The sequence below is a fragment of the Manis pentadactyla genome, chromosome 11 (assembly GCF_030020395.1).
Source record: "Manis pentadactyla isolate mManPen7 chromosome 11, mManPen7.hap1, whole genome shotgun sequence".
In the NCBI taxonomy this organism is placed as follows: domain Eukaryota; kingdom Metazoa; phylum Chordata; class Mammalia; order Pholidota; family Manidae; genus Manis; species Manis pentadactyla.
In genome coordinates, this window is record NC_080029.1 from 12469600 (window position 1) to 12485100 (window position 15501).

The 15501-nt window shown below is 37.9% G+C and overlaps 1 protein-coding gene across 1 annotated transcript in view; it reads left to right on the forward strand.

Moving 5' to 3' along the window:
- The window catches only part of CATSPERB (cation channel sperm associated auxiliary subunit beta), a 114168-nt gene that overhangs the window by 38007 nt on the left and 60660 nt on the right, over positions 1-15501 (forward strand). Inside the window, 5 exon segments of the mRNA XM_036882176.2 lie at positions 8783-8815; positions 9985-10051; positions 10322-10368; positions 10765-10917; positions 12232-12381. Of these exon segments, the coding sequence (XP_036738071.2) occupies positions 8783-8815; positions 9985-10051; positions 10322-10368; positions 10765-10917; positions 12232-12381 (450 nt within the window).

A 15501-nucleotide genomic window follows, 5' to 3' on the forward strand; every position in this document is an offset into this window, starting at 1 on the left:
ATTCAGGTGTACAACACAGTGATTCAACATTTATATACATGATAATTCTAGGTACCAGCTATCACCGTACCAAGTTGTTAGAATATTTTGACTATATTCCTTATGCTATACATTACATCCCGGTTACTTATTTATTTTACAATTGGAAGTGTGTACTTTTTTTTTTTTTTTGTGAGGGCATCTCTCATATTTATTGATCAAATGGTTGTTAACAATAAAATTCTGTATAGGGGAGTCAATGCTCAATGCACAATCATTAATCCACCCCAAGCCTAATTTTCGTCAGTCTCTAATCTTCTGAAGCATAACAAACAAGTTCTTAAATGGAGAACAAATTCTTACATAATGAATAAGTTACATGGTGAGCAGTACAAGGGCAGTCATCACAGAAACTTTCGGTTTTGATCATGCATTATGAACTATAAACAGTTCAAATATGAATACTCATTTGATTTTTATACTTGATTTATATGTGGATACATCATTTCTCCCTTTATTATTATTATTTTTAATAAAATGCTGAAGTTGTAGGTAGATACAAGATAAAGGTAGAAAACATAGTTTAGTGTTGTAAGAGAGCAAATGTAGATGATCAGGTGTGTGCCTGTAGACTATGTGTTAATCCAAGCTAGACAAGGGCAATAAAACATCCACGTATGCAGAAGATTTCTCTCAGAACAGGGGGGGTGAGGTTCTAAGCCTCACATCTGTTGATCCCCAATTTCTCACCTGATGACCCCCCTGCGACTGTGCCTGTCTTAGGTTGTTCCTCCCTTGAGGAATCTTACCTGTCTCTGGGTAACCAGTCATCTTCCGGGGCCATACAGGGAAATGTAAAGTTGGTAAGTGAGAGAGAAGCCTTATTGTTTGAAAAGGTTAGCTTTTTACTTCTTTGAAGATTTATGCCCTGTGGCTTCTATGCCCAGCATTTGTCTTGAGGAATCTTTACCACTTGGAAGAATTATGATACTTGGTAAATTTGATATGAGGCACGAATTCTATTTAAGGGTTGTAATTAGGAAGGAAGAAGAAAAGCTATAGAAGTAGCAGGCGGAAGAAAACATGGGTAGATTGATTATTTCTTTGACATATCTTCTTGTAGAGTAACTTCAGCATGTATAGGTTTTAAGCTACTACTTAAATTGCGCACACACATTAACATAATAGGAGTATAGTTACATAACCAAAGCATACCTGTAATTACCAGCCATCTCCAGTGAAACCAAGAAAACCAGTTAGGCACCTTAGGCATTTGTGAAAACTTATCTATGATATGGTGGATATTGTCCAACTGAACTTGAACAGTCTGAGAGAAATCAGACAAATTAAAACAACCCCTTCCTGGGGACTGTTCACATCCCATATGTTCTTTTAACAGTAAATAGTCTGTAGTTGTAAGATTTTGGAGCGCTACAATTTTCACTTCTCCTAATTCTTGGTTGAGTTCCAACAGTATAGATCCAGTCAAATTTGTTGTTTTACTGTATGCACAGGCCAGCTTAGATATCTCCTTCTTCATTCCCATGGCAAGTCCAGGAACTGGTGGGATGAGTGCATCTACAGCTGTAGCAGTGCGTGGATCTTTGTTGGGGTTTTTGATGATTATCTTCTGGTGTGACTCTTCCAGAGAGTGCTGATGTTGGAAGTTATTTTTCATATCGTATCTTAGTTCATTTTCAGGGTAGCCCGATTAGGCTTTGATCCTCTGTATAAACACAAACAGACCCTTTGCCTATGCTTTTATATGCCCTTTATACCCTTGTGTAGAACTCATTGGAGGTTACCACACAGGAACTGCCCTTTTTTTCTTTTTTTTTTTGGTATCACTAATCTACACTTACATGAAGAATATTATGTTTACTAAGCTCTCCCCTATACCAGGTTCCCCCTATAAACCCCTTTACAGTCACTGTCCATCAGCATAGCAAAATGTTGTAGAATCACTACTTGCCTTCTTTGTGTTGTACAGCCCTCCCCTTTCTCCTACCCTCTCATGCATGCTAATCTTAATACCCCCCTACTTCTCCCCCCCTTATCCCTCCCTACCCACCCATCCTCCCCAGTCCCTTTCCCTTTGGTACCATTAGTCCATTCTTGAGTTCTGTGATTCTGCTGCTGTTTTGATCCTTCAGTTTTTCCTTTGTTCTTATATTCCACAGATGAGTGAAATCATTTGGTATTTCTCTTTCTCCACTTGGCTTGTTTCACTGAGCATAATACCCTCCAGCTCCATCCATGTTGCTGCAAATGGTAGGATTTGCCCTTTTCTTATGGCTGAGTAATATTCCATTGTGTATATGTACCACATCTTCTTTATCCATTCATCTATCGATGGACATTTAGGTTGCTTCCAATTCTTGGCTACTGTAAATAGTGATGCGATAAACATAGGGGTGCACTGATCTTTCTCATACTTGATTGCTGCATTCTTAGGGTAAATTCCTAGGAGTGCAATTCCTGGGTCAAATGGTAGGTCTGTTTTGAGCATTTTGATGTACCTCCATACTGCTTTCCACAATGGTTGAACTAACTTACATTCCCACCAGCAGTGTAGGAGGGTTCCCCTTTCTCCACAGCCTCGCCAACATTTGTTGTTGTTTGTCTTTTGGATGGCAGCCATCCTTACTGGTGTGAGGTGATACCTCATTGTAGTTTTAATTTGCATTTCTCTGATAATTAGCGATGTGGAGCATCTTTTCATGTGTCTGTTGGCCATCTGTATTTCTTTTTTGGAGAACTGTCTGTTCAGTTCCTCTACCTATTTTTTAATTGGGTTATTTGTTTTTTGTTTGTTGAGGCATGCGAGCTCTTTATATATTCGGGACATCAAGCCTTTATCGGATGTGTCATTTTCAAGTATATTCTCCCATACTGTAGGGTTCCTTTTTGTTCTATTGATGGTATCTTTTGCTGTACAGAAGCTTTTCAGCTTAATATAGTCCCACTTGTTCATTTTTGCTGTTGTTTTCCTTGCCCAGGGAGATATGTTCAAGAAGAGGTCACTCATGCTTATGTCTAAGAGGTTTTTGCCTATGTTTTCTTCCAAGAGTTTAATGGTTTCATGACTTACATTCAGGTCTTTGATCCATTTTGAGTTTACTTTTGTATATGGGGTTAGACAATGGTCCAGTTTCATTCTCCTACATGTAGCTGCCCAGTTTTGCCAGCACCATCTGTTGAAGAGACTGTCATTTCGCCATTGTATGTCCATGGCTCCTTTGTCAAATATTAATTGACCATATATGTCTGGGTTAATGTCTGGATTCTCTAGTCTGTTCCATTGGTCTGTGGCTCTGTTCTTGTGCCAGTACCAAATTGTCTTGATTATTATGGCTTTATAGTAGAGCTTGAAGTTGGGAAGTGAGATCCCCCCTACTTTATTCTTCTTTCTCAGGATTGCTTTGGCTATTCAGGGTCTTTGGTGTTACCATATGGATTTTTGAATTATTTGTTCCAGTTCATTGAAGAATGTTGCTGGTAGTTTCATAGGGATTGCATCAAATCTGTATATTGCTTTGGGCAGGATGGCCATTTTGACGATATTAATTCTTCCTAGCCACGAGCATGGGATGAGTTTCCATCTGTTAGTGTCCCCTTTAATTTCTCTTAAGAGTGACTTGTAGTTTTCAGAGTATAAGTCTTTCACTTCTTTGGTTAGGTTTATTCCTAGGTATTTTATTTTTTTTGATGCAATTGTGAATGGAGGTGTTTTCCTGATTTCTCTTTCTGTTGGTTCATTGTTAGTGTATAGGAAAGCCACAGATTTCTGTGTGTTGATTTTGTATCCTGCAACTTTGCTGTATTCTGGTATCAGTTTTAGTAGTTTTGGGGTGGAGTCTTTAGGGTTTTTTATGTACAGTATCATGTCATCTGCAAATAGTGACAGTTTAACTTCTTCTTTATCAATCTGGATTCCTTGTATTTCTTTGTTTTGTCTGATTGCCGTGGCTAGGACCTCCAATACTATGTTAAATAACAGTGGGGAGAGTGGGCATCCCTGCCTAGTTCCCGATCTCAGAGGAAATGCTTTCAGCTTCTTGCTGTTGAATATAATGTTGGCTGTGGGTTTATGATATATGGCCTTTATTATGTTGAGGTTCTTGCCCTCTCTTCCCATTTTGCTGAGAGTTTTTATCATGAATGCATGTTGAACTTTGTCAAATGCTTTTTCAGCATCTATGGAGATGATCATGTGGTTTTTGTCTTTCTTTTTGTTGATGTGGTGGATGATGTTGATGGACTTTCGAATGTTGTACCATCCTTGCATCCCTGGGATGAATCCCACTTGGTCATGGTGTATGATCCTTTTGATGTATTTTTGAATTCAGTTTGCTAATATTTTGTTGAGTATTTTTGCATCTACGTTCATCAGGGATATTGGTCTGTAGTTTTCTTTTTTGGTGGGGTCTTTGCCAGGTTTTGGTATTAGGGTGATGTTAGCTTCATAGAATGAGTTTGGGAGTATCCCCTCCTCCTCTATTTTTTGGAAAACTCTAAGGAGAATGGGTATTATATCTTCCCTGTATGTCTGATAAAATTCCGAGGTGAATCCATCTGGCCTGGGGGTTTTGTTCTTTGGTAGTTTTTTGATTACCGCTTCAATTTCGTTGCTGGTAATTGGTCTGTTTAGATTTTCTGTTTCTTTCTGGGTCAGTTTTGGAAGGTTGTATTTTTGTAGGAAGTTGTCCATTTCTCCTAGGTTTCCCAGCTTGTTAGCATATAGTTTTTCATAGTATTCTCTAATAATTCTTTGTATTTCTGTGGGGTCCGTCGTGATTTTTCCTTTCTCGTTTCTGATACTGTTGATTTGTGTTGACTCTCTTTTCTTCTTAATAAGTCTGGCTAGAGGCTTATCTATTTTGTTTATTTTCTTGAAGAACCAGCTCTTGGTTTCATTGATTTTTGCTATTGTTTTATTCTTCTCAATTTTATTTATTTCTTCTCTGATCTTTATTATGTCCCTCCTTCTGCTGACCTTAGGCCTCATCTGTTCTTCTTTTTCCAATTTCGATAATTGTGACATTAGACAATTCATTTGGGATTGCTCTTCCTTTTTTAAATATGCTTGGATTGCTATATACTTTCCTCTTAAGACTGCTTTTGCTGTGTCCCTCAGAAGTTGGGGCTTAGTGTTGTTGTTGTCATTTGTTTCCATATATTGCTGGATCTCCATTTTGATTTGGTCATTGATCCATTGATTATTTAGGAGCGTGTTGTTAAGTCTCCATGTGTTTGTGAGCCTCTTTGCTTTCTTTGTACAGTTTATTTCTAGTTTTATGCCTTTGTGGTCTGAAAAGTTGGTTGGTAGGATTTCAATCTTTTGGAATTTTCTGAGGCTCTTTTTGTGGCCTCGTATGTGGTCTATTCTGGAGAATGTTCCATGTGCACTTGAGAAGAATGTATATCCTGTTGCTTTTGGATGTAGAGTTCTATAGATGTCGGTTAGGTCCATCTGCTCTACTGTGTTGTTCAGTGCTTCCATGTCCTTACTTATTTTCTGCCAGGTGGATCTCTCCTTTGGGGTCAGTGGTGTGTTGAAGTCTCCTAGAATGAATGCATTGCAGTCTATTTCCCCCTTTAGTTCTGTTAGTGTTTGTTTCACATATGCTGGTGCTCCTGTGTTGGGTGCACATATATTTTGAATGGTTATATCCTCTTGTTGGACTGAGCCCTTTATCATTATGTAGTGTCCTTCTTTATCTCTTGTTACTTTCTTTGTTTTGAAGTCTATTTTGTCTGGTATTAGTACTGCAACCCCTGCTTTCTTCTCGCTGTTGTTTGCTTGAAATATGTTTTTCCATCCCTTGACTTTTAGTCTGTACATGTCTTTGGGTTTGAGGTGAGTTTCTTGTAAGCAGCATATAGATGGGTTTTGCTTTTTTATCCATTCTATTACTCTGTGTCTTTTGATTGGTGCATTCAGCCCATTAACATTTAGGGTGAGTATTGAAAGATATGTACTTATTGCCATTGCAGGCTTTAAATTCATGGTTACCAAAGGTTCCAGATTAGCCTCTTTAGTATCTTACTGTCTAACTTAGCTCACTTATTGAGCTGTTATATACACTGTCTGGAGATTCTTTTCTTCTCTCCCTTCTTATTCCTCCTCCTCGATTCTTCATATGTTGGGTGTTTTGTGCTGTGCTCTTTCTAGGAGTGCTCCCATCTAGAGCAGTCCCTGTAAGATGTCCTGTCGAGGTGGTTTGTGGGAAGCAAATTCCCTCAGCTTTTGTTTGTCTGGGAATTGTTTAATCCCACCGTCATATTTGAATGATAGTCGTGCTGGATACAGTATCCTTGGTTCAAGGCCCTTCTGTTTCATTGTATTAAATATATCATGCCATTCTCTTCTGGCCTGTAAGGTTTCTGTTGAGAAATCTGACGTTATCCTGATGGGTTTTCCTTTATAGGTGACCTTTTTCTCTCTAGCTGCCTTTAAAACTCTTTCCTTGTCCTTGATCTTTGCCATTTTAATTATTATGCACTTGGTAGTGTCCTCCTTGGATCCTTTCTGTTGGGGGTTCTGTGTATTTCCGTGGTCTGTTCGATTATTTCCTCCCCCAGTTTGGGGAAGTTTTCAGCAATTATTTCTTCCAAGATACTTTCCATCCCTTTTCCTCTCTCTTCTTCTTCTGGGACCCCTATAATACGGATATTGTTCCTTTTGGATTGGTCACACAGTTCTCTTAATATTGTTTCATTTCTGGAGATCCTTTTATCTCACTCTATGTCAGCTTCTATGCGTTCCTGTTCTCTGGTTTCAATTCCATCAATGGCCTCTTGCATCCTATCCATTCTGCTTATAAACCCTTCCAGAGTTTGTTTCATTTCTGTAATCTCCTTTCTGGCATCTGTGATCTCCCTCTGGACTTCATCCCATATCTCTTGCGTATTTCTCTGCATCTCTGTCAGCATGTTTATGATTCTTATTTTGAATTCTTTGTCAGGAAGACTGGTTAGGTCTGTCTCCTTCTCTGGTGTTGTCTCTGTGATCTTTGTCTGCCTGTAGCTTTGCCTTTTCATGGTGATAGGAATAGTCTGCAGAACTGGGACGAGTGACGGCTGGAAGGACTTCCTTTCTTGTTGGTTTGTGGCCCTCCTCTCCTGGGAGAACAGCGACCTCTAGTGGCTTGTGCTGCGCAGCTGCGCGCAGACAGGGTTTCTGCTTCCTGCCCGGCTGCTATGGAGTTTATCTCCGCTGTTGCTGTGGGCGTGGCCTGGCTCGGGCAGCTACTCCAAAGTGGTGGAGTCGCGTTGGAGCAGGAGCGGCTGGGAGGCTATTTATCTCCGTAAGGGGCCTCCCTGCTCCCTGCAGCCCAGGGGTTAGGGTGCCCAGAGATCCCCGGATTCCCTACCTCTGGATTAAGTGTCCCGCCCTGCCCCTTTAAGAGTTCCAAAAAGCACCCGCCAAAACAAAACGACCACAAAAAAAAAAAAAAAATTCTGAAATTAAAAAAAAGTGGCCGCTCGTTTTTCTTTATTCCCCACCGCCAGCCTCAGGCCTCTGCTCACTGGTCTTGCTGCCCTGTTTCCCTAGTATTGGGGTCCCTATCCCTTTAAGACTTCCAAAAAGCGGTCGCCAAAAAAAAAAAAAAATTGGTCGCGTGCTTTTCTTATGTCCTCTGGCGCCCGGCCTCCAGTGCCCGCTCACTGTTCTTGCTGCCCTGTTTTCCTAGTATCGAGGGCCCTGCACTCTGGCCCGGATGGCTGGGGCTGGGTGCTCGTCAGTCCTGGGCTCCGTCTCCCTCCCGCTCTGCCTGCTCTTCTCCCGCCGGGAGCTGGGGGGAGGGGCGCTCGGCTCCCACGGGGCCGGGGCTTGTATCTCACCCCCTTCGCGAGGCGCTGGGTTCTCGCAGGTGCGGATGTGGTCTGGATATTGTCCTGTGTCCTCTGGTCTTTATTCTAGGAAGGGTTGTCTTTGTTATATTTTCATAGATATATGTGGTTTTGGGAGGAGATCTCCGCTGCTCTACTCACACCGCCATCTTGGCTCCCCCAATAATTTTTATTCCATATCATGAATTTCTTAAACATGTTAATAAACATCTCTCAAAAATGACCACAATAGAAATAAGGGCAGAAAAACAGTCTTAAGAACAGGAGAAGAAATGATAAAGGAAAGTAGAAGGGGCAGTTGTATTGGTTGAGAAGACGGTATTTCTTACACATGGTAATTATTACCTGTCTTCAGGTATAGAAATATTCATAGCCTTGCTCTTTCCTCACCATCTCTGAGAAAGTACCATTTGTTCAGGCAACAAATAGATCTGGCCTTTTATGTACTTACCATGTAATTGTTAGCGCAGAGTTGCAGAAGCCGTAACAGTGACCTCAGGTTCAAGCACAGAGAATTAGGCATGTGCTGGGCATGGTGAGGACCTCGCACCTGCAGGGCTGCCCTGGACTGGGCAGAAGAAACAATGGCCCCAGAGGAAATAACAGGGTAAGGGTATGCCTTCCTAATCTCAAACTGGTGGCAGATTTAGTATCTTTCTGCACACTTCTTAACTCTTCCATTGAAATCACTAAATGGTTTTTGTAAAACCTCAAATCGCTTCTGGAATTAAGTTGAAGTATAAACAAACTAATAAAATGGTGAAACAAAGCAAAGACTGAAGGGAAATCTCCAGCATATTTTGTAAATTATTTACAGGCTTGTTTTAGCATGTGACACTCCTAACTGCTTGGATATGAAAAGCATCATTTCCTTGAGTATAATTTATATTACTATGTGTTGTTATGCCTATGCCAGCAAAAATTAAAGTTTCTTTTTTTCTTCTAGTTTTCAAGGGCAGACTTTTGTGGTTTTGAAAGGGTAAGAAGCTTTAAATTTTCAATGTTGGTTAGAAGATATGTGTTTTCTTGGTAACTTAAGAAATGAGGAACAAGACAATAATTTACAATATAGATTAATCTTGTTACTATAATATTATTTACAGTTTGAACCAAAAAAATATATTTCTATCAACCCTTAAGCAATGATCTTCCCTTCTACTTCAAAGGAAGAAGTGCCCCACCTAGTTTAAGAGGCCACCCCCAACTCCTTTATATGTTCCAGGATTGCTGTGGCTGTTCATATGAATTCTGTGCAAAGGTGCCTTTTTCACAAAAGAACAGGGGCTAAAATTTGGCTAATACTTTACTCCCTAATCTATCTACCCCCATGTAAATCTATGCCTACCTGGAGAAAGGGGCACTCTCCAATTTGCGCAAAAGTGTCATGTAAGCTAACCACAGCTTTGCTTCTGGTCTTTTTTGTGGGATTGTCTTCCATCTCCCTTCTCTATTACAAAGTCATATTTTGTGATTCAACTAGGTCATTCCCATGAACATATATGAATGCTTCAGTTTGGAAACCACAGCAAAGTTATGAGTATTCTTAGCCTTTTTCCATGTCCCTTCCCCATTCCATCTTCATAGATGCCTGTGGACACACACGCACGTGGACACACATGCATGCTCGCACCATCTAGAAGGCAGGAACACTTATTTCTCATCAAACAAATGGAACTGACTTCTTGTCATTCTAATTGGAGAAAATGTGAAGCAGAGAATTGGCCATATAGGTAACAGATTTCCATTAGAAAGGACTCAGGGAAATAACTATCAAAATGTGATTCCAAACCTAGCTGAACTATATTACTCAAGAATGAGGGTGAGGGAAACAAATTTGCACAAATAGACATTAGGTAGGCTTACCACCCAGAGATGCCCATAGACCAGTGGGACTCCAGGATCCATGTCTGGAGCAGTACCTGGCACAAGGTAGCCACTTGGTAGATATTTGTTCAAAAAATGCTATTGGTGTTAGGAAGAAAAAACGGTTGCAAATTTTGTACCCAACAATTGCATAGATCCAAAACGCCAGACAATAAAAGGAGAATGGAGATAATTTTCAGTTCTAAATTTTTATATAAGTTTTTTTCTATTTTATATCTTAAGTCTACATATTGCCTAAGTAATATTTTTGTTTGTTTTATGTAGGTTGACTATATCAAAGGAAAATTGTGGTATAATGAAAGATGTTTTGCTAACAGAGAACACTTTGAAGGTAAATTTTAGTTAAAGAAATAGTAACAGGCTTTTTTCAACATAGCATATATAGATTAAATAAAATGACATTAAAACAGAAAAAAATGTACAGATAGGTTTGTTTTTTATGTGTTAATGGCCTACAACTGAAGGAAAAAGTTCATTTAAATATGAGACAATTGGCATGATTGTTGTAAGTGCAAGAAAATTGTACTTGAATATGCTTAATTAATGATACCTTTAGTCATATAGATCCTAATTGTAATTTCTGCACCTTTATATTTTATAGTTGATTATGTTGCTGTCACCTTTGAGAGAAACAAGACCCTAAGTGAGGTATGGTATTGAATATTTTGAAAGGTAAAAGATTTTATTGTGCACAATTCATGGATTGTTTTTAATTTAAAAAATAGTAATTCCACAGACTGAAAAGCTTAGCAATCATTCTTTGCTTCCAGTGGAGCCTCTACTTGGGTTTAATAGTGATTACTTAATTATGTTAAAGCTGGAACCTACATAATGGTTCTAGTAAAAACCATCTATGTCAGAAAAGGATGCATAGCATATTTTCTGGACTCACATCCCCCAAAAGAGAAGCAACGGCATTAGAGATTTATCACTATTATTTGTAGTCAATCAGGACAACACAATGGCTCATTAGTTTATTTGCTAAAGGGAACTAATTAGAACTCGAATGTCAAGAGCTGCATTAACTTTTCCTTTCTCTTGTAGGCAAGCTCTTGTTTTTATGGCAAAGAACCATTTCTTGAATGGCTACCTTGCTTACCTCAGATTTCAAAAGGAATAAAAGCTATTCCTTCAATTGTGAAAACATTTCTTGTTGACCCAGAGCATAGAACTGGAGTCTACCTCCTCTATAACCAGGTAGGCCTTATAGCCCAAAGGTGATTGTTCTTGACACTATGGACAGGAAAATTTACAATAGCAAAACTTATTTCCAGCATTCTTGTTCTCTTTGACAATAGAAGTTGATAAAATTGACTACAGCAAATTATTTATGGTTAATAATATAGTTTAAGACTCCTTAGAGATAGATATCTTGCCTCTGATTATCATTCAGTTTGGTGGAAATGGATGATTTTTGCATAGTAATTCTTCTTGGTTTATTCTGCAGAAGAATATAAACTGTTTGTATAAATTTATGTTCCATAAAATTGTCAGTTTATATGAACAAAAAAAAAATGGAACTAGACATACTCTCATTGTTTTAGTGGAGGAAAAAATATTTTCTTCTACTTAGTTTCTGAAATTGAGGCTCTTCAAGTTAAGCTGACAAAAGACAGGCTCACAGGAGACAAAGAAACGATTTATGCATGTAGTGTATATACATGTGGGTGAAAATCAGTGATGAGTAACTAAAAAAGGTGTTTAAAATTTGGAAGTTATATTCCATCTTTATAGCTTAATGGGGGTGGTGGTAAGAAAGGTGCTTAAGGGGCAAAAAATGAACAGATAATGGGTTTACAGGAGAATAAGCAGGAGACAGGAAAGTTTGTGATAATGTTTGTTTATACAGGTGTGAGTGTCTTTCATCTCCTTCAGGGCCCCCATAAAACTCTCCTGGAGGAAAGATTTGGGTAGGTTTTATTCACATTCTCCCTTCTGAGTTTAGATCTGCTGTGAAGAGGAATTAATAGCAGCCTTATTTCCCTGAAGTTGCTGCTCTTAGTCAGATAGGGAAGACTTTTTATCTGTATCTGTTGAATCTCAAATGTCTTCAGCTTAAAATAATCTTTATACTAAAGTGGCATGTTTTGTGGTGGCACATTCTGATTCCCTTCAAGGTCATGATCCAGTAGAATTGGAGTGTGGCTGAGGAACCCACACTTCTAAAAAGTTGTTTGACGTGATAGCTGTAAGAATGGGCATTGGAGTCTGTCTGTCGAGTTCAATGATGATTCCATAATAAATCTCTCTTTGTCATTTATTATACAACCTTGGACAAATTATTCCATCTCCTAAACTTCTGTTAACATCTATAAAATGTACGTATATGGGGGGAGGCAGAGTAACGGAGATGCTGATGGTTACTAATCCTTCCAGTGCCATGCTGTGTTAATGAGTATGTCCCTATCTTAATCAAAATCCAAGTAATAAGAAACTCTAAAAATTAAAATACATACTAGTAATACTAATGGAAAAATTCTTATGATTTGCTCACTCTTTATCTCTTTCTAGACAAATACCATTGCCTCTGTGAGAATCCTAGAAAATAACAAACCAAGATTAAAACAAAAATTTCCGCTTTTCTCATTTCCTTCATCATTCTCTTCTGTTGGAATGATATTCCATCCACGAAGCCATTTTCTGTATGCTTATGGTAATCAGGTGTGTACACATGAAATTTCACTCCCTAGTATAGTTCTAAATCATTTACTTACTCTATGCTAGTGGTTATACATCAAGCAAAGAACAGTCATTCTGATGATTAAAAAGGTGGAAAGTCCAGTGAAGAGAGAATAAGAGGAAAGGAATTAGTGACAATGAACTCAAACATATCTTTTGCAAAGATCTGAAAAATGTATCAGTGAAATGTGGCAATGTTTGAGGGAGGAAGGCAGTCAAGAGAAGAGTTTTTGTTTTTTATTTTTAAAGATAGGAGGAATTATGCTGTGTGCTAATGGGAATTATTCAGTAGTGGGGGAAGTTGAATAGCACAGGGAGGAGAAATTGCTGGGGTGATATTTCTAAAAAGATGAGAGGAGATGAGATCTCTGAATTAGTGGAAAGGTTGGCCTTAGGAGCATCAACTATTATTCTATAGCAAAAGGAGGAAGGAAGAGTTTTGGGGTTCAAAAGGTGATAGGTGGGTATATTGGTAATGGAAGGGTGTGGGAATTTATTTTCTTGTGTCTCAACAAAAATCAACGTTGTTATTTGAGAATGAGGAAAAAGGGGGAATGTTGTGGGTTTAAAGAAAGAGAAAGCAGAGTAAAATAATTGCACAGGAGGGTGGGATAATGAATTGACTAAAATAATTAACTGTGATTCTGGAAAATCCACAAATATTTGGAAATTAATCACATTTTTAAACAACCAATGAGTCAAATAAATAATAAGAAGGGAAATTAGAAAATACCTTCAGAAAATTAAAATGAAAATAGAACATACCAAAACTTAAATGCAGCAATAGTGTACTAAAAGGGAAGTTTATAGCTATAAACACATATGTTAAAAAAGAAGAAAAATATCAAATTAACAACATAACTTTACAATTTAAGGAACTAGAAAATGAAGAACAAACCAAACCCAAAGCTAGCAGATGGAAGCAAATAATAAAGACTAGAGCAGAGATAAGTGCAATAGAGAAAAGAAAAACAATAGAAAAAAATCAACAAAACTACAAAGTGGTTCTTTAAAGATCAACAAAATTGATAAATCCATAGCTAGGTTAACTAAGAAAAAAAGGAAAGACTCAACTGAACTAAAATACGAAAGAGGCAACATTACAACTGATGCCACAGAAATAAGAAAGATTATATCATGAATAATTGTATGCTAACAACCTGGATAATCTAAAAGAAATGGATAAATTCCTAGAAACACACAACCTACCAATACTAGATCATGCATAAATAGAAAATCTGAACTGACCAATAACTAGTTAAGAGATTGAATCAGTGATCAAAACCCTTCCAACAAAGAAATCCAAGATGGCTTTATTGGTGAATTGTTCCAAATATTTAATGAAGAAATGACACCAGTCCTCCTCAAATGCTTATCAAAAAAAATTGAAGAAGGAATACTTCCAAGGTCATTTTATGAAGCCAACATTACCCTGATACAAAAGCTAGGCAAAGATACTATATGAAAAGAAAACCAGAGGCCAGTATCCCTGGAGAACATTGATTTAAAACTTACTCAACAAAATCCTAACAAACTGAATTCAATAACACATTAAAAGGTTATATACACTAAGAGCAAGTGGGATTTGTGCCTGGAATGCAAGGATGGTTCAACACATGAAAATCAATTAATGTAATACAACACATTAACAGAATGATGAACAAAACCCACATGATCATCTCAGTTGATGCACAAAAACCTTTTGACAAGATTCAATACCTTTTCAATATAAAAAAACACTCAGCAAACAAGGACTAGAAGGAAACTACCTCAGCATAAAGAAAGCCATATGTGAAAACCCCACAGCAAACATCATATTCAGTGGTGAAAGACTGAAAGCTTTACCCCTAAGATCAGGATCAAGGCAAGGATGGCCACTTTCACTATTTCTCTTCAGTACAGTACCGGAAGTTCTAGCCAGAGCTATTAGACAAGGCATCCATATTAAAAAGGAAGAAGTAAAATTATCTTTGTTCACAGATGATATGATCTTGTCTTGTATGTAGAAAACTCTAAATTTCTACCAAGAAAACCCATTAGAACTAATAAATGAACTCAGCACAGTAGCAAGATACAAAGCCAAAATGCAAAAATTAGTTGTGTTTTGGTATACTAACAATGAACAATCCGAAAAGGAAATTGAAAAAAAACAATTCCACCTAAAGCATCAATAAAAATAAATAACATCAAAAAGAATAGAAAACCTAAGAATTAACCAAGGAGGTGAAAGACTTGTGCACTGAAAACTATAAGACATTGCTTAAAAAAATTAAAGAATACATAAATAAATGGAAACATATCCCATGCTCATGGATTAGAAAACTAAACATTCTTAAGATAAAAGCAACCTACAGATTCAATATAATACCCATCAAAATCAAAATGGCATTTTTTGCATAAATTCAAAAAAAGCTATCCTAAAATTCATAAGGAGTTCAAGGGACCCTGCATAGCCAAAACAAACTTGGAAAAAAAGTTTTGGTGGGAATGGGAAGTTGGAACTCTTGTGTACTATTTGTGGGATTGTAAAATAAGGCAACCACTGTGGAAAACCACATGGTGGTTCTTCCAAAAATTATAAGTAGAACTACCATATGATCCAGAAATCCTACTACCGGTATAACCCAAGAGAACTGAACACAGGATCTTAAAGAGATACTGTGTACCCATGTTCAGAGCAGTACTGTCTACAACAGCCAGGGGAAGGAGGCAGCCTACATGTTCATCAACAGATGAATTGCTAAAGAAAATGTGAGATACACACATACATACAGTGGAATACTGTGAGCCTAAAATGAAATGAAGTCCTGTCACAGCCCACAACATGGATGAACTTTGAAGACACTATGCTAAGTCAAATAAGCCAGTCACAAAAGAACATAAACGGTATGATTCCACTTATACGAGGAACCTAAAGTAATCAGATACAAAGAAAGAGAAAGTAGAATGGTGGTTGCTAGGGGTTGGGAGAGGGGAGAAAATAGGAGTTGTTGTTTAATGGGTATAGAGTTTCAGTTCTGCAAGAAGAAAAAGTTCTAGAGATCTGTTCCAAAATATGCTTAATATTAATGAACTCTGAAATACTAGTCACAACTCTGAAGT